At 39.7% G+C, this 24532-nt stretch overlaps 1 protein-coding gene across 1 annotated transcript in view; it reads right to left on the minus strand.

Annotated features, from left to right (window-relative positions):
* Positions 1 to 1346: 1346 nt before the first annotated feature.
* The window catches only part of LOC117461155 (multiple epidermal growth factor-like domains protein 11), a 147348-nt gene continuing 124162 nt past the window's right edge, over positions 1347 to 24532 (minus strand). Inside the window, exons 16-25 of the mRNA XM_034102917.1 lie at positions 14990 to 15118; positions 14526 to 14654; positions 12473 to 12601; positions 11418 to 11546; positions 9512 to 9745; positions 8807 to 8961; positions 8025 to 8094; positions 7323 to 7376; positions 4913 to 5131; positions 1347 to 3012 (exon numbers count right to left, since the gene is read on the minus strand). Of these exons, the coding sequence (XP_033958808.1) occupies positions 2828 to 3012; positions 4913 to 5131; positions 7323 to 7376; positions 8025 to 8094; positions 8807 to 8961; positions 9512 to 9745; positions 11418 to 11546; positions 12473 to 12601; positions 14526 to 14654; positions 14990 to 15118 (1433 nt within the window). The 3' untranslated portion in view covers positions 1347 to 2827. The remainder of the gene's footprint in view (positions 3013 to 4912; positions 5132 to 7322; positions 7377 to 8024; positions 8095 to 8806; positions 8962 to 9511; positions 9746 to 11417; positions 11547 to 12472; positions 12602 to 14525; positions 14655 to 14989; positions 15119 to 24532) is intronic.

Here is a 24532-nt window from a genome sequence, read left to right on the forward strand (position 1 = left end):
TCTCGTGCCCTCATTGGTCATGTGTGTGTTGGAGGAGGGGCTCTATAAGGAAGTGGCAGATTTTCTCCGGTTGTGTATTTTCAAATTCTAGCGATCTCGAGCCGGTTTCTCAAACTCACCTACCCCACCTTTAAACGTTTTTTTATAAAAATGTTTACTTATCAGACCACAATGAGCATCTCTCTTTCACAGGCAATGAGAAATGGGTGGAGCTTGCATAATTTCTGGTCACTTGATTACAACTATAAGGCGTTGCCTGGTTACAGGGGGTGGTTCAATTTACCCACTGGCTCAACTTACTTTGTGGGGATTTTAAGTCCTCGAAATTTCCCGCAACGAAGGCTTCAGTCCTCGGTAGAATTCCAAGGATCCTGGATATTGGAACAGTCCTTCGGCGGGATTCGATGACGTAGCATCCTTGAAATAGGGGCTCTGGAGGAGCCTTCCTTGACATTGAGGCCGTTTCTCAATCGCGAGGATGCTGGCTTGGTAGTCGCGTACTTCCAAGTCACTTCCTTCAGAAACGAAGCAAGTATGCTTCCAAGCCACGGCTTCGGAAAACGAAGAAGAATGGAACAGGCTAACAAGTGTGCCACTCTCTCTAACTGTTTCAACAAACTGTACCGAAAATAAATACCTCACGATGTCTATCTAATTATGAACTTGCTTTACTTTCACAGAACACATTTTTGGTGATAACAAACAAATGTAACAAAGTAACATATTTACCAACACATGTTATACGCCACTACATACTTACATTTAAATGTGTGCTGCGTCGGTTCAGCTATTCTCCGCAAGGGTTTTTGAAATTGGTCCGTGCGCATAGCATTGCGGGGATTTTAAGGACGCGAAGTCTACCCATGTGCAGCCTCGAAATTTCCCCCAAACCAAGGACGCGGCCTCGGTGGAATTCCAAGTATGCTGGAGATTGGAACAGTCCTTCGGCGGCACTCGATGACGTAGCATCCTTGAAATATTGGCTTGGAAGCCAGTATCCTCGAGATTGAGAAACGGCCTGAGAAACACCCACATGCTTACTTACTTGAACGCAGCTGTTTGGGAGGGGCCAACTTTGATTGTGTGTATACAAAAAGCAGCAGACAATGCTACCACCTACTTTATCTTTAACACACAGGCTGCTAACTATATTTATTTGAGTCTAACAAACTCTGTTTGGGGAACATGATCAGTCAACATGATGTAAACACATTGCTGATATGCAGAAGACACACATTTGTTTATCCCCATTTCTTGATGACCACAACTGTTTAAATGCTGTACCAGAAGCAAGTTCTCTGCTGCGTAACAAGACACGACACCACTCCCCTGAGCTATGACAACTTTATTAAGTTAAGGGCTTGAAACAAAATGACCACGAGCACTCGATACATCTATTGTAGTTTAAACTAGTCAATATTATGAACAAAGCTTAAGGAAAGACGTAACTAGCAAGATAGAGTTAGGGCAAATGGGATTCCAAATACATGGGAAAACAAAGCGGTTCACATCTGATTTTCAACATGTCCTGTTATTGCTATTTGCTTGTTTATAATCAAGAGCATTTTTACCAAAAGTGATCTGCATGTCATCGAAAAATCAAGCAGGATTTCACACATTACAGATGTGTTTCCGATGTAATATAAAAATCAGTGATTGGCCTGTTTAGTAGCTTTCACTTTTGACCTTGCTGCAAAACACCATAGTGCATTAATGCTTTAATAATTAGTAAATTTTTTCAACTATTTTGTTGATTGATTCATTGTTTTCAAGGAAAAAAAAGTGATAATATTCTGCTTTATCTTTCCATTATGTGATATAAACTGAATATATTTTGCTTAAGGACATTTGAAGCTATCATCTTGGACAATTTCCACTTTTTCATTGGTCAAATGATTTATCGAGTCATTGAAAAACAAACAAACATGACAATCTGTTCGCAAACAGCATATTGAATCCGTCCACATGTTGGACAGTCAGAGGACAGTATTCAGTTTGCACCAAAGGACGTTTTAAGGGAATTCTGGCTAAATATTATCTTTTGAATACTCTTTGGCATGCATGTGCATTACACTTGACACAAAAGGAAATCACATTAATAATCACTAGTGTACAGCAAGTGTACATCCAATACACCACTCTGTCTACAGTAATTACAAAAAGATAACTTTTCAGAGAGAAAATATAGATCCCTGTCAGGACCTTTAAATATGTAAACAGGAAATAAGAAAAACATATGTAAAAATCCCAGAATTATACAGGTAGTGTGGAACTGACCAGACAGAAGTTTGTGCGTATTTCACATTCTTACCATCTCCTTTTTCCGGGAGAATATGGGAGTAAAGAGCACCTTTCCTCCATTTTTCCATAAATTACAAGTCTGTTTGCACTGGAGAAATAATGCCCGTTTGATGCTTCTTCCTTGTTTGGTAGATCCACTTAGTCCAGGTGTAAACGGCCTCAGTCTTATATTTGGCTCTCACATGTACTTTGTAATATAGATACATTTACACGCAGTCTCTTTGTGACTCTTTTCCGGTCGTCCTTGACCTTCCATCTTCTGACGTATCAGCATACCAGAAAAAAGGTATACTTTGTGCATAATACGACGTTTATTCCCTTTTTCGTCATGTCGTTGATGAAGGGGAATTTACAATACAACATACATGTAGTATTGATTGGCACAAAAACAGTTTGGCTATAATACAGTGATAAACAGCAGTTAGAGCACTGCCAAAATAATCTTTCTCCGTTTTATCCCAGTTCACAGTTTGCTGCTTCTGCGAGTCCAGTCTGGTCCCGGGGCTGGAGCGGGTCTAGAGCGGGTCTAGAGCAGCGAGCTGGAGGGGCTGCCGGGCAGCGGGGGGCTGTGGCTGTGGGAGGGGCTGGGGCGCACAGGCAGCAGGTCGTAGTGGCTCGGGATGTGGCTGTTCCTGGGCAGGTCGTACGGGTTCTGGGGGTAACTGGGGACCACCATGCCGTTGGCCCCCTGGATGATACTGATGGAAGGTTCTGGGAAATGAAACAAATTATTTGGTTGATTTATCAGTTAGAGAAACTTAACTTATAATTTATAACGTGAGGATTCACTGCCTTTTTCTACATTTTAAGTGACTGTTAACTGAATGCATTTGGGTTCTTTGACTGTTATTCTGACAAAAAACACAACCATTGTTATCAACATCTAGATTCTTTGCAAGGTCTTGCTTTTTAAATGATTCACTGATTGTGCTGTATTGTAATGTTAACAAAATAATTAAACATACACATATATCATTAGTTGCAGCTTTAAAGAGCCTGTGACACGGTTTTCCCCCATCATCCAAACCCATCAATTTGAGTACATATTGTCCCCTTGAAAACCGTTACTGAACTGATTTTGGATATTTGTACTTTGATAACCATTAATCTGCCTTCAATGTTGACAATTTTCTGGATCTTCTCGCGGATTCTTCAAGTCCCGCCAAATGATGGGTGACGTCATTGCGGGCACAGCGCTCCAGCTGCACCGTCCAGGATCCCAGTTTCTGCATGTAAACCTTTATATATATACAGTCAGATGTAAACGCACGATGGTGCACACAGCAGCAAGCTCAGACAGCGATGACATGTTAACTTTCAACGTGTCTGAGAGCTCATATGAGGCTGAAGGATCGGTTTATGTTGTATCTGTTAGAAGTTTAGGAATGAGGTGCGTCAATATGGGCGATCATATGGTCATGTAGCCAGTGGTGGACTGGGACTAAAAATCATCCCGGGACTCTCGACCGGCCCACTTCGGTACCGCTAGTAAATTGTCAACGGGGGGAGTGGGGGATGTGCTAGTGACTTATCCGACCGGCTCACTTCGTTACCGGCCCATCGGGACGAATCCCGATGGGCCGGTAACGAAGTGAGCCGGTCGGATAAGTCAGTCCGCCACTGCACCCAGCCCACGTAAACTGTCAACGGGGGGAGCCTCGCTGCGGGGAAACGGTGGACCTAGTGTCCCGATCGGAGTGGGAATAATAATAATAATCCGTGCATTTTATCCATTAATTTCCCCAACATTGTGGTAAAAAAACCACACGTTTAATCCATGTTGTTGGTGTACTACAACTACAAAAAGCATCGGTTTGTTTTCTCATCAGGAAATGCAGACCGGCTCAAACAACGATCATTTAATGTATCATATGTTCGCCGAATTGACATGAAAGCACTAATAAATGTAGTTTCATCCACTTGAGTTTACAACCACAAAAATAATCGATTTGTTTTTTATATCACATCCGACGGGAGGAAATTCAGCAGCTCTCACTCCCGATTTTTAATCCTAATGTAATCATCATCTTCACCACGATCATTTATGTTTATGTCGCCGAATTGACATGAAAGCACTGACAAATATGAATATACTGTAGTCAACTTCATTAAAACGTTATTAACGTGCCTAATCTCAGTAATTCACCATTTCTACGCATGACAACACACTTTGTCCGTGTTTGGCTCTCGAAGCGTTCCCGCATTGACGTCACTTCCGGCTTCCCCCAAAACTTCAAAATGAGTCGAAGGAATTTCCCCGCGATGTTGGAAATTATTGATATTTATCGGAACAGTATCGCACCTTCTTTTTTAAACTGACGGTTCGAGATGACTAGTAGCCCAATATTTCATTGCACAACAGTTGGGAGGCTGTCACAGGCTCTTTAAAGCCTTTCTGTGTTTTATTTTATTTGTAGATTTTGTGATTTATTATTCATTTTATTTACCCTACAGTCATAGCTGTCTAAAATATGTATTAAATGTTCACTTGTGTAGCATAATGTGGTTGGGTAAACCCTCTTATATATAAATATCACATATTGTCCCAGCAAATATGGGAGATTAAAAAAGATTTAAAGAGATATCGTCCCGCCTCTAGCCGTGAACCTACCCATGTCGTAGATGTTCTTGCTGGGTAAGGTGGTGGAGGTTGCCGTGGTGATGATGGTGGCGGGGCAGCAGTGTGTCATGTGTTCATGGTGAACCGGCGACTTCATCTCCACGTAGCTGCTCTCTGAGTGTTTGCACGCACCCGGAGCGTCGTTGATGGTGGCGTACGGGTTCTCACTGTTGAGGGAGCAGGTGCTGGACAAGGAGCCCTTCATGTAGTCTAAAAGATAAAGCAATATATATCAACCATTTGAACTTTAAAATAATGCTCTGTGACTCACAGTCTTTATATAAAGTGACTGCATTCATCAGAAATCAGTAGCTAAAAATACAACATTACAACATTTGTCTGGGACTATTTTCAGCGGCGGATTAATCCATGTTTGGTACTCTTTTGAGTATTTGAGGCAGCAGGACGGTGTGTTGGATTGAGTCAAACATAAATGAAAGTGTGTGTTCAGGATGTAAAGGGACATGTCACACATTTCAACAACGTCTTTGGACAAAAATGTAGCTGTATGGTCAACATGGCTACTGAACTGAAGTCATGGTTGGTTTTGGTGTTTTCACAGTAAAACACCTAGAAAACAACCATTCTTAGCCTTTAGGAAACAATACATGTTAGAGTCATTACATAGCTGGACAACAAAGGTTACATTGCAAGGCTAACATCAACATTCAAAAGGAGTTCAGGTTAAAACAGCAGCTGCAGGAAGAGAAAGGAAAACACAGCATTCAGTTATTGTGAAGGAGAGATTCCCCGGGTGAGTTTTGGGAGTGATGGGGGTCAAAGCAGGAGGAAGACCCCAGCAGAGACGGGACACACACAGAGGGGAAGAGGTCGTCCTGCAGAGACACAAACACACAGGTGAGCTCTTGTTGGTACATATCAACAATATCAAGTCAATAAGGTACAGGGTCTGAGAGGGGCTTCATGCGGCACCTCCTCTCAACAGCAGGACTCTGTTGTAGGACGCACGTGTTGTAATTAGTTACTAATTAATCTTCTTCTTCTTCTTATTTCAACCAATATTTTGCCGTTGAATAACTTCAGCCTACTTTCAGCTACAGAAACCATTCAAATATCAAAAATATTCACCTTTTTAAACTCTTTTTTTTAACATGTAACTCAATGGGAGGAACCTTCAAATCCTCTTTTCCTACACCTTGCGCCAAATGCTACTCCTTCCACATACTTTCAGCTACAGACTTCATTCCAACTTTAAAATGATCACAAGACCTTCAGCTATAAAATCCTATTTTACACTTTTTGAGATATTGAACTTAGTTTGGAGCTTGGTAAAGAGGCCTTTTTCAGATTTTAACATTAGTGCGTATTGCGCAGCTCGTTAAGTCTAGAGTGCTCTGATCTCAAAACAGAGTGCAGGAGAGCTTGAAATTCGCCCAGAAAAACGTTTTAAACCTGCCATAACTCCAAAACCCTACACTCCTTGGACATTATTTGATGCTTGAATTGTAGGAAAACCTCTCCTACGTTGAACAATTAAAAAAATGTAAGCAAAAAAAAATTAAACAAAATGCCTCTTGAGGGCATGAAGTGACAAAAACGTTCAACATGTCTCCATTAAGGCCCATTGTAAATTCAGCCTGATCTTTCCTCAGAGCAGCAGCTGCACACCTTTAGCACCATCTGCCAAAAAGGCCACATTATTGACCTGAACATGCACAAAAAGCAGACTCCGACGCTCCTCAGGGTCCTTTGATCTCAAAACAGAGTGGAGGAGAGCTTGAAATGTGCCCAAAAAAGAGAGGATGATGTCCTCTCTTAAGCCTTTGATAATAGGGACTTTGGAGGGCTCAGAATCTGATTATTTTCTGTTTCTAAATTGTATTTTCTCCTATAAATTATCATATTATATATGTGTACATTTAAATCAAATTACATTTTGCATTTAGTAAAAAATAAATATTTCTATGCCATCTGTTAATATTATTTGTCAGATTTAGATACTAAGCCCTTTATTTATCAGTTTATTTAAGGCCAAATAGTGAAGCAATCAGGCTTTTCTTCCCTGGTGTAAAACATGTGGCTCACTATTGGACAGGTACAATGTTGGAGACAATCTGATTAATGAGGGCAAAGAGGGAGAAGAAAATCTGACATGATCATCACATGTCTTCCTGACTTCATGTGGTGAAGTGTCATTGTGTTCACGAAGGAACCCTCCTGTACACTGAGCCCTCCGCACTGTCAGACTGTAGACGGTTTCATCTCCCGTTACACAACACATGCAGCGATCCACAGCCCACACAGGGAACTGAGACGTGAGGCAGAGGTACAAAATGCAACACAGGCCATGATTGGCCAAGGGAACTGTTCGAGCAAGAGGATTGGCTGAGGAGTCCAGAGTTTAGGAGGTCACACAGGCTCAGTCCACCTGGCACTGTACCTCTGTAGCGCGGCTCCACATGGCAGCTGAAGCGCCGGTCGATGCAGTAAACACCTGCACAGAAATCACAGAGAAGGTGCACAACGGTGAAAAAAACAAAAGAACGAAAAGACCACAACAGTTCTTAAAAAACACATTTTAGGAAGTATTAGATCCATTCTGAAGTGAACGAATAATACCTTCGAAATTTAAGTTGGACATTTATGACAAAAACTTGAATACTCTGTTGGATTATTTAGTCAACATTTGTACGGTTATACAATGGTTCCCTGGTGGTATGGAAACATTTCGCCAACAGAAGGATTAAGTCAGATGTTGTGTCTTCATTTGCATACTATCCTTAGTATAATGCTATGTTGTGCACAGCGTGTTTATTTCACCAGGTAGTGTTCCCAAATCCCCCTTACCAGAAGAGACCACCACCGCTGTTACCTAGCTAGAAACACATTGTTCTCTGTACCAAATCATAACAGACTGAGCTATTAACCCAATACAATGAATAGTGGCTTCTTTTTCAAAACCAGTATCGATTAATGTTTATTTAATATAGAAACATTTATAACATGAATAACCTTTATTTGTATAGCGCTTTGTTGTCGGAACACGCCACTGCTAGGTGCGCAACTAAGCTACATAGCCAAGATGGCTGCCATTGAGTGGGAGATCTGCTCGTGAAACTGGCTAAAACAAAGTCATACTGACCCAGGTCGTTGAGGTTACAGTAGGCCCCCCACTCTGGAGCACTGTTCCTGTGCCGCTTCTTTGACTTCATCTGGGAAATGCACAAAGAGAGAGCACACACTGAAACATTGTTAAAGAAATAACAAAACACATTGTGCTCCAAAGAAATGGTACTCGAATTATTTGTAAATGAAACAGGATGGAGTGACAGGAAATAGATGTATACAGTAGATACAATTCTTAGGAGGAGCTTATTTATTTTAAAATGTACATTTGGTTAGGTTCGCCCCTCTTGGTTACTGTTGCTATGTAGTTTAAGCTTACTGGCGAAAAAACAAGGTTTACAACCATCGATATCCTCTAAATTCATAGTCGTTTTAAAGACGATGCATCCCCGATTTCACCCGGACAAAAGCTGTTTCTCATTTCTGCCGGATTTTGATGTCACTTGCAGATGTTTTACTAACCATAGCTAGCAAGCTATAACTTAGAATGAATCCTTTATGTGTCTCTAGATAAACCAAGCTGCAAATGAGGTCGCAGGAAAAAAGTCTATTCAGATCAGACTAAGAAAATAAAACACCAGGATGTATTTCTAATTGACCTCTGCAAACACAGATATAACTGGGGGTCTAATAAGGAGACTATGACCACCAAATCGTACATAAAGCAAAATGCAAATGGCTTCACATCTAAAATATACAGCGATTAAATTGCTTTATGAATACTTGTCAGCATCCTCCAGCCCAAACTAACAACATGTATTTTCTCTGAGGACATGCTGCGGGAGTCCTGAGACCCACCTTGGCGGCGCACCTCTTGCCGGGCTTGGCGTAGTGCGCGGCGTAGGTGCAGGGCCCCAGGGTGCGGTAGCTGGAGTTGGAGAAGCAGCGGCCTGCAGAGCTGTTACTGGGAGAGGAGTCTGGAGAGGAGAGCAGGCCTGTGCACTGCAGCCCTGCTACAGTGCACAGCATCAGCACATGTTCTCATCCTCCCCTCTACACAACAACATCATATATACATGCACACAGTGGTCCTGGACAAAACTGCAAGTTGAAATGAAAGGACGTCCAACTGGAATACAAAGGGGGAACTTAGGGGTTAGTGCGGTTTGTTTTTCCTGCTTATTCCTGTTTATGGTCAGAGAAGGTTCAGGGTTACACAGATTTCACTCACATTCATGGTCTCATAGCGTAGATCTGAAATATTGACTTGATTCGTGTTCAATCATTTGATTACCACATGCTAAGCACTTGCTGATTTTTTCCCTATCATTTAGATTTTTTTCCTTTTAAAGATGTGTTCCCCTTTAAATGTAGATAATGTATTTGATGTTAGCCTCTTAAAAGATAAAAGAAACATTTTAAAGCACTTGCACCTTAGCAATCGACTTTTTGACATTTGATATACTAAAAGATTGGTTGAAAAATAATCAGTTCCAGTCGATGTTCAGGTTTTCCAATCTGCACCTGAAAGAAGATAAACACTCAGAGCTGCGGCCGGCTTACCTGAGAGGGAGTAGTCGGTGGAGTTGATGTGCAGGGCGGGGGTGTAGGTGACGTTGGGCACGTGGTGGCCCTTCTCTCTCTGCCGATAGCGGAACCACACCACCAGGCCCAGCATGGCCATGATGAGCAGCAGCAGGCAGATGATGCCCAGCACGGCCCCGGCTGACTGGCGCTCTGACGCCAGGGCCGGGCTGATCTTGGTGTAGGGGTTCAGCTCCTCCATCATCAGAGCCGCTGAGCAGACAGGGACAGGGGGTTCACATTGGTGTCTTTACACATTTACACAACTAAACTCATACAACTAACACATAACACAGTTATAGCTTATATCAATCCTACAAAGCCCTAGGAGGTTATTGAGAAGAAAAACGGTGAGCCTTTTTTTAAGTCTGATTTAAATAGTTTTCTCCTCTGTTTATGTGAAAATGGGTTTTGTCAGGATAATATTTAAAAACTAAATGTTGCATTTGTTTGCTTTTGTTTTAGCAGGCTTTTGTGTGTGTTAGTTTTCCATACTTATTTGGGCCACAAAAGGTTAAAGTGCAACTCTACTTGGTGTTCATAATACAGGTGAGCTTTCATTTCTCCATGCACTATAAACTCCATACACATATATGTTTGTTAGCCATTGTTGGAACATTGCTGTCATGTATTAAAGAAACAATGAATGTTTTAAGGAATATTTAGAACCAGGTCTAGTGGTTCACAGAAGAATAAAATAAGCATCTCAGACAAATTATTCCAGCAAAACTTTTCTACCTGTGTGTATAAACAATTACATAAATAAAGAATATCACCCTGGCAATCCCTTTTTTCAAATTAACTCATGAACACAAGAGAGCAAACATTTTAGAGAAGAACTCATTATTTTCCTGACTGGCCTCTCGGGGTTTCCAAACAAATCCTCATGTTAGATGTTGAGTCCTAACTTTTAACAAATTACTGATTTAAAAATAAATAAATCTATTGTTGCTCCTGGCTCTAAACCTAGGTATTTTGCATTACAAATCTTACACGTCAAAGTATTCGTCTGCAAAGCTATACATGGGGGTCTTATAAGGTTGCATGCCAATTCATTGTAATTTCTTAAACCCAATTATATCCCTGTTGGTCATTTTGAACTTGTGACCACTATTTCTCTGTGTTGATATAATTCATTATGATGAATTCTTCTTTACATAGTCAACAATTAGTAATGTAAAATCCACTTAATAGCAAGTGAATTCTTGAGTTACCACATTTTAAACAGTTCATCTTAAAGTCCCAGTGAAAGATGGTGCCAAATTGAAAGGGGCCCTATTATGCTTATTGGTGTGTTCTCTTTCCTGTAGTGTGTTATAGGTTTTAGTGCATGTAAATGGTCTGCAAAGGCTGAAATCCTAAAGTTCCCCCAGAGGGAGTTTCTCTCCCACACACGCTCTCCAACCCATTGCTAAGGGGCGAGGCATCTCAAAAGAGGTGCAGTATGACCAAATAGACCTTTTTGAACACTAAAGCTTTAAAACATATCACATGGCACAAAATACTAATATAAACCAAAACGTTAGCATAAAATGTCCTCTTCAAATAAATTCCCTTAAGGCGTTCCTCAGATATAAAATTGACAAAAATGTGACAGATGACATGTCAATGGCTCCTTGGCCACATCGCCAGTGCAGAGCCTTCAAAAAGTTATACGGACAAAAACCTAATTGTATAATGGATCAAATATTGTGCAGACATGTTACTCCATCAGTCCACCCGAGAGCTATAAGTACCTTTACAGAAACACACTGTACATGTCTGTATTCCAGTCTGAGATAATGAATGTCCTGTCCCCCTGTGATTGTGTTCCTTATTTGTCATCTGAATCAAACAGAAGAGGCTGCATCAAACACTTCTCCCCGTACAGAGACCGTACTCTCACCCTGGTCACAGCGGATGCCTTTGAAGCCGATGCTGCAGTAGCAGGTTCCCGTCACGTAGTCACAGGTGGCGTTGTTCATGCACTCACACAGCTGCTGGCAGCCGTACCCAAACGTCCCCGCAGGACACTCTGCACGCAGGAGCAGAGCTTTAATATGTCCTCAAATCGTACAGGTGGGGGCACACATATTACACGTATGTCCTCCTCATGTCAAAATGTATAGTATAGCAGATGTTCATTACAAAGAGAATTCTATTCTTATTTCCACAAGGTTTCTTCTACTATCCTTACGTAGCAGTGGGTCTATGTTATTTGATATCTTGATCACAAGTGGACTAAAATGTTCGAGGAATTGATGCAAAAATCATGTATAGATAAAATGCAAATGAGGCATTATCTTATAATATGTGCTAGTTTGCAAACATTCCCTGAGCAGAAATCTGGAAACATTTGACAAAATTACATTTTTGTTTATCTTAGACTTATGGGATGTATCTTTTTTCATCACTCTGTCAATCAGAAAACCATTTTTTAAAATAATTTCCATGTTTTTTAGGTTTTGATTGACATAAGTACAAACTCCCGTTCAATAAAAAACATCAAAATATAGGTAGATAGATATATACATTTCCAAAGTTGATTTCCAGCCGACAGTCAATATATGTGTGTACTACAGGTTTTTGGAGAATGTACATTTAAATATGCAAACAAGGCATTATTTAATGCTAATTTTAGTGGACGTTTAAAAAAATCATCAGACGCAAACAGACACAGTTAGTGAAATAAACACCTAAATGGTTTTTCTGGATGTTTTCTATCAACTTCTCCGGGAGCAAAATAGATCTGAGACTGACCAGTACATGAACAACGTTTGTTTTGCCTCTCCTTAGAAGATATAATTGCTTATTCCATTAGAATGATTAGAAAGGCCAAAGTCTAATCAGAACAGACGGGTTACCAATGCCAAACAGCATTTGGTTATTGTATTTAAAGATGATGGAATGACTGCACCTCTGGTCTTCCTTTAACAACAATACGGACGTGCAGGCACTCACTTAGCTCGCAGCTCTGTCCTATGAAGCCCGTCCTGCAGGAGCACTGTCCGCTGATGTGCTCGCAGTCCGCCCCGTTCTGACAGCGGCACACCTCGGCACACTGAGAGCCGTAGAAACCTGCAGAACAGTCTGGAGAGCAACACACAACAACAGCAGGTCTTATGGTGATCGGTGCATCAGGTGTCAAACAGAGGACACGATCCACCGATCATCATCAGCTGGAGATGAGCCGTGAATCTGGAGATGTGTTTGAGAGCATCTTTTCTGTGATTGGATAATCCGTTCCGTCACAATGGATCATCTCTGCAGTTTGGAACCAGCCCAGTCCGAAACCACTGGAGAAACCCAAGTGGTTGTTTGTCTTTGTGAAGCAAACACATCACTAAAGCAGAGTTAGTCAAGGAGCGCGACGTTCACACAGGTTTTAAACAACCTAACAAATGTGGAGGGAAAAAGAATGCACATTTAAAAATCTTTAACCGTCATCTATAGGAAACAATGAGTTCCAGGTTTAGTTTTGACGCTTTATACTTATAAATACTTTCTTCTTCTTTTTTCCAATTCAATGGTTTAACAAATACTTACATGATAGCACATTTGGTTGATTTATTTTCAGACGTTTAGATAATATGGTAGCATAACATTAAATCAAAACTGGGTATAATTACAGATAACAACCATCTCCACAAAGTGTCCAGAAAAAGGTGAAACATTTAAAAGTGTGAACCAAGTGAACTGGAAATAAGTGTGAAAGCAACCTAAGGAATCTTGACCCAACTTCATGACGTCTTGGCATTTAATGCATGTATGATAAATACAATTATGACTTTTCCTGAATTCAAGGAAACCTTTAAGCTACTAATTATTTGAACTATTATGTACAGTAATAAAATGGTGGCACTGAACTACTGAAGGAAAGAAGGAAGTAGGGATAGAAGGAGAGAATGAAGGACTTTAAGGAGCTGTAGGAAGAAATGTCTTCAGGCATGTCGTTTTTTCAAACTGCCACCAGATGGAGGTGCAGGTTTGAGATGTTCAAAGCGGGGCCCTCTGTGACTACACTGCATGAGGTGGAGGTGCGAGAGGATATTAGCTTAGGAAGTTTGCTAATGAAGTGAAATGACATGGGTGTTAGCCCTGATACAGTAAGTGCTGTTCAAATTCTCTCAGTGATAGGATGAGTATCTACTTACTGTAGCATTGGATACTTTGGATGATGCTTTGCGAAAGGAAAGAAGATAATGCTGCCCCATAATTCCTTGCATTTAAAGTGACGCACCACTTGGCCATTGACGTAAAAAAAAGAGATTGAGACCCAAAAACACGGATCACGTAAGTTACATTCCTTATTAACAATCTTTTCAACTTATGCCACATGTATTCAAAGTGCTCAAACCAAATGTGAACTTTGAACGATACACTGAATATTGTCGTTAAAGTCAACATTTCAGTGTTTCCTGAGTTGAGTGGTCTTTCGTGGACTTGTTTAATGTTGGAATGGTGCACAGTAGTATATGCGTAGCCCTTGCAAGTAATGATTATATTGCATAAAGTATAATTATTTTAAATAGTTTCATATTGGGATTCATGAGATTAATGGGGCTTGAGGGAGAGCGCTAGCAACCGTTTACTTTAATTTCCCTTTTTTAAATTTGAATTCAAACCATGGTAATGAAGTAGTATATTTTTCACTGTTGTCCACGTTTATAAAGACCGCATAAAACAATATGATAAGAACACACTGGGGAAAGTATCTGCAGTATATGCGCTTTTAATAGTCCATTTAGGGAAAATGTTCGCAAAGCAGATGCACCGCAATAACATCTGCTGGTGCATCATAATTACAGCGCCTAATTTAAGTGCAGGTTTTTTTTAGTCCAGAAGTTGTCTTTTTCTAAGTCTTGATGAATTCTCCTTCACATCTTTCCTTAACTCCATGATGGTTTTCACTGAGGTTTAGGAAAAGTGGTAAGGAAAAGACACTGTATCCCTTATTTCATGTGTGTGTGTGTGTGTGTGTGTGTGTGTGTGTGTGTGTGTGTGTTTAACGCACGCTGAGTACAGAAGAGTCCCGTCCATCCAGAGCTGCAGTTACACTCCCCATCGGTGGCGCTGCACTGGGCTCCGTTGTGACAGTTGCATGTGTGGATGCAGTCGGGACCCCATGAGCCCTGAGAACACGCTGCCAAAAACACACACAAAGGGAGACAAATAAAAAAGGGAAGATGAACAAATGCCCACGCACTCCATTTAACTCTCTTTAATTCCCTCTGTAATAGACATCAGAACGGGCCGTGCCTTCATTAGCTTCACAAGTGAGTGGGTGATTGTGGCAGCTTTGCTCAATGCGAGATGGATAATTAATGTCAGAGCCAATGGAGTAATTGCCTTGAGTTCTTTTTTCTCCAGTTGTCTCTCTTTAGTTCGTGATCAACTGAAGTGGTCGATAAGTGCTGAGGTGAGAAGGAGAAGAGAGTGAGTGTGAAAGAGGAATGGAGATTATTTGTAGTGTCTCACGTTTGGAGCAGTCCTCGCCGATCCAGCCCGGGTAGCACTGACAGGAGCCGTCGATGGGATTACACGTGCCGTTGTTGGTGCACACACACGTCTCTGCACAGGCTTCACCGTACTTCCCACTGGGACACACTGCAGGCAGGGAGACACACACAATCCTATAGAGTGAGTATAATGACCAGGGGCCTCATTTATGAAGGGATATACGCTCAAAAGATGGCGTACGCCAATTTCTACGCAATGTTTGCCATTTATAAAAAACAAACTCTGACCCATCCGTACGCGGTACGCACAAAAACGGGAGAACTAGAAACTGTTGGCAGAAGGAAGAATGGAGAGAAATATGTGGAAATAATACCATAAATAAAATGTTACCTCTCATTTATCATATATGAAGAATTCATTTTCACAAATTGATTAAAGCCAATCTTAAAATGATTAAACAAACGCCTGTTTGAGACTCCTCAGTGCACACAAAAACATAACTTGGAGGAATAAATAAATACGGATATGTTATTTAAAACCACCTCGAATATGAAGTGTTAATGTTATGAAATGTTTTCTCATAAATGATGCGGTAGCAGGAGGACAGAATTACGTCTACTGACGCCGTGTTGCATTTCTATAGGTTGTAGATACAAGCATGGTTTTATATACTATCATGTTTAATCGTGTTTTATGCCGTTTGCGAGACTTGATAAGTCGCTCGTAAAACACAGGAGGTATGGAAACTAAGAACACCATATTTGGTCAATTGTACAGGGGGGGGGGGGGGGGACGACAGCTGGAACACAAACCACCAAATACAAAACAATGATTCAGATCCAGTCGTCATGACTCCACTCCGGAGCGATTCCCCGATCATTTCTTACAGTCTCTCATCAAAGGGGGGTCTCCTGTCCCCGGTACATACACACTGCCTGAGGAAGGCAATGTGTATTTTTTTCGGACCACTTATTTATTTATGTTGGTGACGATCCGACCTCCATGCTGCTACTCTGGTTCAAACTGCATCCACCAAACAATATGATTTATCTCGACCTCCCCAAAATAACCAAAATCTGACACGGTGTTTAGCTGTTCTGCCGTCATTTCCTGCGATCTTCTTCCTGCAGTCAGTCAAAATGAATGAATGGGCGTTTCTTTGACTATTTATAGGCAAATATGGGCGTTACGTGAAGCCCGCAAAAGCTGCGCCGCATTTCGAGTTGATTGTACGATATACGATACGATATTACTTTATTTGTCAGATCAAGTCTGAAATTTGACTTGCGTCACAGCAGCTCCAGGTCCAACATCAACAGACAAATATGCATACACAAATACATGAAACACAAACAACAAACATTTAACATAACAGCACAATCAGTGAGAGAAAAGCTGCTCAGAGAAGAGCCTTCAGCGTGCATCTGATCTGGGATTTAGCTCTGTGTTTATTGAGAGGATGGACTGATGCACAAAGGATGCTTCAGTCTGACTTTATTGAATGGTGGGACCCTGTATCTCCGATTAGATGGTAGCAGTTCATATTCACTGTTCAGTCATAGAGTCTCTGACGGGGTTGACCAACCATCTTTGAGCAGATTTTTAACAGGTGGAACAGTTTTGATGTTAACGCTGCCGACAGATATTTGTACCAGGTAGTATTGCAGTACTGCAGAATGGACATGATCACAGATGTAAAGAACAACAGAAGAATTTCTCTGCTCGCGCCAAAAGACCTTAGACGGCGGAGAAAATAAATTCTTTCCTTTTGCACAGATATTCAATGTGGTCCTTCCATGACAGCAGATGGTCAATCATTACACCCAAGTATGTGTATGAAACTCCCTGCTTGATCTCATCTGTATGGATGACAATGGGGACTTTATGGGAGTCAGATGGTGAGCCAAAAAGGATTTCCTCAGTTGTCTTGGTGTTGATCTCAAGAGCATTGTTATCAGTCCACTCGACCACCTGATTTACAGCCTGTTGGTGCAGCTCAGGGTCGTCTGTGTTACTGAGCAGAGTAAAACAAATATTGTGATTTATAAAGGGCAACCGGCGTAGGACGTGTGAGCGCAGTGTTTTATAAATCGGAATATTTGTGTGCGTATTTATTTGCTTTGTCCTACGTGAGCCACCTTCCCACGTGAATCCTACGCAAAGCTTTATAAATGAGGCCCCAGGCTGATTTGGTGGAAGAAGTCGTCAGATATTTTACTTCTGTAACGAAGCTTTACCGTATTGTAAAAATTCTTTGAGACAGGTAAAAGAAATACAACAAATCCTACTTAAGTAGAAGTAGAAAAAACATTGGCATCAAAATGTACTTAAAGCACAAAAAAAAGTACTCGTTATGCAGAACGGCCTTTTTCTGACTTATATATTGTATATCATATCATTGGATTATAATGTTGCAGCTGGTAAAGTTTAAAACATTTATTTTGTACTATGTTTACTGCAGGATAGCTTGTGATTTCCCCCCAAGTATCAATCAAGTTTTATCATACCTATAATGATGCATCATAATTGTTTTCTTATTATTATGTTTATTTCCTTATATTCTCTTCTATTTAAGTTACAAAAAATATATAGTTTAGTAAAAAGTAAAATGTTTCTCTATGAAATGTAGTGGAGTAGAAGAATAAGGTATCAGAAAGTGTTCCCTTACCCATACAATTGTACATTACATCTACAGTGGGTACTGTAGATGTACTGGGTTACTTACAATATACTCTGTATAATACAATGTTGTCAGCACAAAAATGAAATTACACTGGCGGCCATGTTCTAATATCTTCTGACAAGTATGCCACATAAGACTTACTTGTAGTGATAAATAGTGAATTATGTATTTGCTAAAAAGAAAGTCATGATTTTGATTAAAAAGAATATGTCATCAGAAAGAGCAATACCATCAGTCAGCCTGACACATTATAAACTGATTCATTATTAATTGTCGATGTCAAAAATAGCGGAATGATGATGGAAAGTGAAGAAGTGGAACTTGAATAAACAAATCCACAGCCATGCTAACAGCTCTACATTGCTGTACTTGAGCTACATGCTAACTCATGATAGCATGCTGAGATACAGGTTTTTTGCAGATATAATGCTAAAATGGCCCCCATTAAAGTAAACATGTTGACATGCTTGCTTATTTGCAATTAACCCAAAGTACTGAACCATATGTTGGGCAGCAGTAGTTCAGTCTGTAGGGACTTGGACTTTGAACCAAAGGGTTAGGGTTAGTTCACGGTTCACTTCTTCTTCTACATCTATCTTCCTTTTTGAGGGGAAGCATGCTAAAATGGAGATTTTTAGCATATAAAATGCTAACATGTATCTATATTGTAACACAAGTATATATACTAACAGTGTTAGTATATATACTTGTTAGTATATATACTTGTGTTACAATATAGGGCTCTCAAGTCTCACGCATTTGGCGTGAGACACACGCATTCCACTCCATTCACACGCCACACCTTGTATTTCTCACGCAGAGATTTCTTTCCAGGGTACCGCCCACCAAGTTGCGCCGCAATTTTGTAAACAAACTAGGCTTGTTTGAGACACATTGCGGCTCGCCTCGAAAGTAGACGAGAGTAGCCGATCGCAGCCGGGGGAGGTGTCAAAATGCTCGTCTTAAGTCGGACAGCTCGGACTCGGAGTCGGCTTGACTGGCTGGGTTTGCAATGGCGGAAATTGCGTTGGCGTTTTTCGTTGCAGATGAAGTGGATGCAATAGAAATCCCACATGTATTGTATGGAGAATGACATGATCTAAAGGGACTGTGATTGAGAGAAAATTAAATATTTGTTTACAATAAACATGAATATGTCATTTGTTTGATTTGCATTAAAAGACAATACCATTTTTGATTTAAATGATAGATTACCTTGTGCATTTGTTGCAGCCCGTGCTTGCTGCATAAGTGCAGCTGCTAAACTGTTATCTGAAAAATAATTTACATCATTTAAAATCATATCCAGATTGTTGGAATGCAATTTAGTTGTTTACTCACCATTTTGTAGTCTTTGGGAAATGTCTTGTGAGACTCTTACAGTGATGTCTCCCTGTCCATCACGCAGTGTAAGCACCACACATTCCATTTTACCCACTGTAGACAAAGGTGATCTCCATTGCTTTATATAGGTTTGTTAATTCAGTCATGATGATGAACCACACCAGTGACTGGGTTCCATAATTAGAAATGCTCCTCCCTCTTAATGTTTGCAAAACTGATAGGTGACAGGCTACAAATGATCAGTCCCTTCAGATCCGCACACATGAAGCTTCATGAGCATGAATTGAACAGACCTGCTGCTGTGTTAACTCTTTAGCTGCCACTTTAAGCTTTATGATGTGTACAACATGGATGTAATTTGATTTAATCTTGCCATTTTAAATGATGTATTCAATAAATAAGGTTAAACCAAATCATTACATTAGATTTTATTTTAATGATTTGGTTTAACTTAAAGAGAAACTTTATTGTTATTGCACGTATTACAGGTACTGAGACAACGACATGCAGTTTAGCTTCTAACCAGGTGCAACAAGCAGTGAAGTGGAAAGTAATGAACACCATCTACAGAATAAAATATAGAATGAATTGAATGATGAATAAACAGTGGGGTATGAATACACTAGATATCAGCCTGTGAGCAGTATGAACAGTGTGTATGAATATGCTAAGATATATAAAGTATGAAAACGGTAAGCAGTATAGTATAAAATATATAGATATTAATTTCATGATGATAAACATTGTGGAACAATGATGAAAAATGGGAATGGATGTGGCGACGTAAAACTGACACAAAACAACAACAAACTTTTGCCAGCCAATTGGAGAGTTTCATCAGCAGATAAGACCACCGTCCCCACCCAAAGCCCCGCCGCTGCCAAAATCTCACTCTGAACTCTGTTCAAAACTTGAGAGCCCTGTAACACGATAGCTTCATTAGTCATTCGTTTTACAGGTTCAGTTGTAAACCAACGTAGCCTATTGGTAAAATGAACAACAATTATTTAAATTCATCCTGAGTGAAAACATTTGTGTATGAAATTTGAATTGCAATACATCCATCAGATTTCACCAAATCCACACAACTAGATCTCATGGTGTTGCTATAGGAAAAGTCAGAGGATCATCAAAGTCATTGGGATTCAACCTCTGGGGAACATGAATGTGTATACGCAAATAATGGCTTGGTGTAAATCATTATTACATTACAGGCATCCTTACTGTAGGTCACTCTCTTTCGTGGTGGTGGGTAGAGCTTTGACATGTTGATCCGAGAAGGGAATTTAAGACTTATTATGTGTTTCATTACTACTACTCAGTGGTGTAGTGGGCGTTGGACGCGGGGGTACGCCGTACCCCCACTTATTTGAAGCATGATTTTTTTAATAGTCTAATAAATAAAAGTCTTATCAGTTGCAAGTGTGTATTTGTTGTAATAATGACGAAAACATAATTCAGATTTCACAGTAATTATAATAAAAACGTAGCTCAAGCATTTATGCAACTTGATTTGAAGTGTGTGTGTGTGCGCGTGTGTATGTGTGTGTGCATTTTCATTATTTGTCGCGCGTCCCACAAATTGAGACTATGTCCCGCATTTGAGTGACAGTCGCGCAGAAAGACCGGATCGGTTTGCTGACGGCCGGCACCGCCCTTTATTATTATATTGTCTAAACGGCATCATGTAATGCGCTGACAGGCGACACAGAGGTCCACACACAGTGTACCCCCCCCCCCCCCCAGTTGACAGTTCACGAGCGCGCCCATAGTGTCTCCCCGTCCACCCAGTAAAAAAATCCACACTACACCACGGCTACTACTACTACTACTACTACTCCTATTATTACTACTACTACTACTACTACTCCTCCTCCTCCTCCTCCTCATTTTATTTATCTCTGCATTTCTTATAATCATGTTATTTACTTTGTATCATATTCCACAACACCCCAACAAAGAAGGTGATTAGTATCAGTTGAACAGCATTAATCTCACTCTAGCCATCTCGATTAATTGCACAAGGGGTTACTACAACATAAAAAATGTGATGATTCAATTATTTTACATTTTCATAAAATATATAAAATATTTCAATTCATATTTGTCAAACTCTCATAAAGTGGGGGAAGGACAAAACAAATAAAATATGGAACATATTAAAACAGAAACTGTACAGAATTGAAGGGAAAATAGGATTAAATGAAATGTCTCTTTTCAGAAGTGCCACACTCATTCAACAGGAAGCATTAATAACTGACCTTCTCTTCCAATGAGAAATGTGTTTTCAATTCGCTGCCTGATTGCAAATTGCTTTGAAACATACGTACTTAGACTAAACAGTCTGAATTGAATCATCACTGCTGATTGTTTCGAATGTGATAAGCGTCTGCAGAAAACAGTACAAGGTCGAGAAAAATGTTCTCATGCCACGTGCATAAAAAGAAGCTGGAGGAAGATTGTTTTACAGTTAATCATTTTAGGGAATGCACATCCTGAATGCTTAAGGATGTAATAATTCAACTTTATTTTATATTCAGATCTCTAAATGACGTTAGCGTTAGACAAACCTGGTCATTTGTCAGCCTGCTCTGGGGTTTTTGGAAAATTGCCAATTAAAATGAGAGAACATACTCCCACTACTGAATGTTAAACATCAATGTAGACTTTGGGTTTAACATACATTTGTGAGTTTATTAAATTAAAGTACATTTTATTAGCATATATATATATATATAAGCTCCCAGGTGTTATTCTGAGGGAAGGAGAGAAAGAGGCTTTGGAACTATCATGTGAAATGTTCAACATTCTTAAAATGTTAAAATATTAAGTGCTGGTTTTTAACCTGACGTAACCTCCTAACACTACACATTTAAATGTTTAATGAGTATTTGCATAATTAGGACACAAATAAAGATGCATATACTTTAGTCATCTTCATTAAACACCAAAGATGCATTGCAATTTGCAATTGTGTGCTACTTCCTCATGTTCATATTTAGTTAAGATCAATTATACATACATGAGCTATATAGATATTCATGATATTACATTTCTGTTCTTCACTCATTTGCATTTTACTACAATTTCTACCTGTTACACATAATATAGACTTAATTAACAGGTTCTCGTGTCTATGTTTACAATAGCCATTAGCGAGCCATGGATATTTCTTTTTACTGGAATAATAAAACCCACGAGGGAATTCTTTACCCGGGAATATCAGAGCAATAAAGATCACTATGAAAGCTTTAATGATGTCCCTAAACTTATGTAACAGTACCCAATGTATGACTAGTGTCTGTAAAGTTTGGATCAAAGGAATAAACGTACATATGCGCACATGAAGAAAACCACGTTTAGCTAAAATAATTAGCAGGAGAGGGACCGTTCGGCAGATCCCTGATGAGCTTCTGTTCACTGAGCACACAATTAGCTTCAGTTTCTGGGGATGTCATCAAGTGTGGACAAAACTTTGGTCCAAAGCTAAATATTTCGACAACTTTTGGAGGGATGTATATGTTCAATTGGTGCAAATGTTATATAGAGTAAATGTTAGTTTAAAGATAAAATTAAGTAAATCGAAGACCGTAAGCAAAAACTGAGCTAAAGTAACATGGTGAGTTCTGGATAATATTGCCTATAGAAAGTTGGGAAAACAAGATAAAGACAAAAATGAAGACGAATGGTGAGTCGGAACAGCAGTTCAATCAATACAAACTACTTTTCTGCAGAACAAACTACTCAGTATCATAACAACACTTTAAAAGGACTGTGTTGAAAAAATGTAAGAAATTGATGTAAATAAAAAGGTCTTGAAGAGCTACAAGCTAGGGGAGCTAATGAGCTAAGAAGGTTTCTGCTAAAGTGAAATAATTTCGCAGCATTCATGTGTGCAGCAGGAAGTCAGTCCGCTCAGGCAAAACTGTAATGTAATAACTTTAAAGACTGTAATGCTCCCAAAACACGGAAGCCTTTCGAAGCTGTAAGAGAAATCCGTGTTACTCTTTGCCACACAGCAAACAAAGGGCTCAAACGCAAAACCACTTCTGTTCTCTATTTACACAAATGATTTATCTTCTTGTCTCATTAATTGTTGTACTCACCTTTATGCTGATGACACTGTTATATATACATCCAAATCAGATTTGTCACAAATTCAGATCTCTCTTCAATCGGATTTTAATATCTTACAGGACTGGCTATCACACAATAAACTACTGCTTAACAAAACAACATCTTATACCATGGTCTTTGGTACCAGGCAGAAGCTCAAATCAAAACCTAATGTAGTAATAACATGTAAGGATGGCACTTCTCTGCATAAAGTTGATAGCTTTAAATATCTTGGTGTATGGCTAGACTCTGAACTTTCATTTAAACTACATATAAAGCATGTAATACAAAAAGTCAATTACGGAATCGGTGTTTTACACCGCTCTCGCAATTGTTTTACGCTCAGTGTCCGAAAGAGAATTGCTTCTCAACTTATTCTTCCGATTATGGACTATTGTGATGTTGTCTACCAAAATGCACATAAATCAGATCTTGCTCCACTCAACATAGCCTACAATAGACTATGCAGATTTGTTCTTGGTTGTCCTTTTCGTACACATCACTGCACAATGTATAACCAACTTAAATGGCCTTCTTTAAATGTAAGAAGACACACGCATTGGCTTCAGCTGATATTTAAATGCATTTATCTTAACTATCCCCCTTATTTAAAACAGTATTTTGTACCTTACTCACCAAATCATCAAGTTAGACATTCTGTTCAGATTTATTTCTCTGTCCCCTCTGCAAAAAAATGGATTGGCAGAAGAGCGTTCATGTTCAAAGCCCAACAGACTGGAATACTTTACCTGCTGCCATTAGATCTTTTGCATCATTGGGTAATGGTATGTTTAAACATGCATTGTCATCTCACTTTCAACTGGTCTACTCTGTACTTGTTATTAATGAAACTGATATTGATGAAACTGATTTGCTTGACTGTCTCAAATTGTAATGATTGTATGCATTGCTTGAATTTTACTTAACAGACTGTATGTGGTTTGTCTTGTGTGTCATGTTTTGCATCTTGTCTTTTTGTTTATGTCTGTAAGTTGTTGCTGTTGTCGGGACCCCTTTGAAAACGAGATGGTGCATCTCAAGGGGTTTATCCCAATCAATAAAAATGTCTATATATAAGCCCGAAAATGTTTTCAGCGTATGTGTTGGGTAATCTGCTTTTGTTAGAACCAATGGAGCACCATCATGGAGCATGGTCTACAGGTCTCTAAATAACTTCACAGCTGGTCCAAGTCTTGCATCAAATTATTCTGACAGCGTTAGACAGATGGCCAGTGCCAAGCTTTAAATGTTTTAAATGTTTAAATGTTTTACTCTACAGGTGGTAAAGATCGAGGAAGAAAGCCATCAATCATCCATCAACTTTAAAATCCAATGTGCTATGGCCATTACAGCATGATGTGTCGCTGCACTTATTACCGAATATGTGTCAGTGAGTGCATATCTGACATACAGTTAAT

Source organism: Pseudochaenichthys georgianus, chromosome 3, assembly GCF_902827115.2.
Source record: "Pseudochaenichthys georgianus chromosome 3, fPseGeo1.2, whole genome shotgun sequence".
Lineage (NCBI taxonomy): Eukaryota > Metazoa > Chordata > Actinopteri > Perciformes > Channichthyidae > Pseudochaenichthys > Pseudochaenichthys georgianus.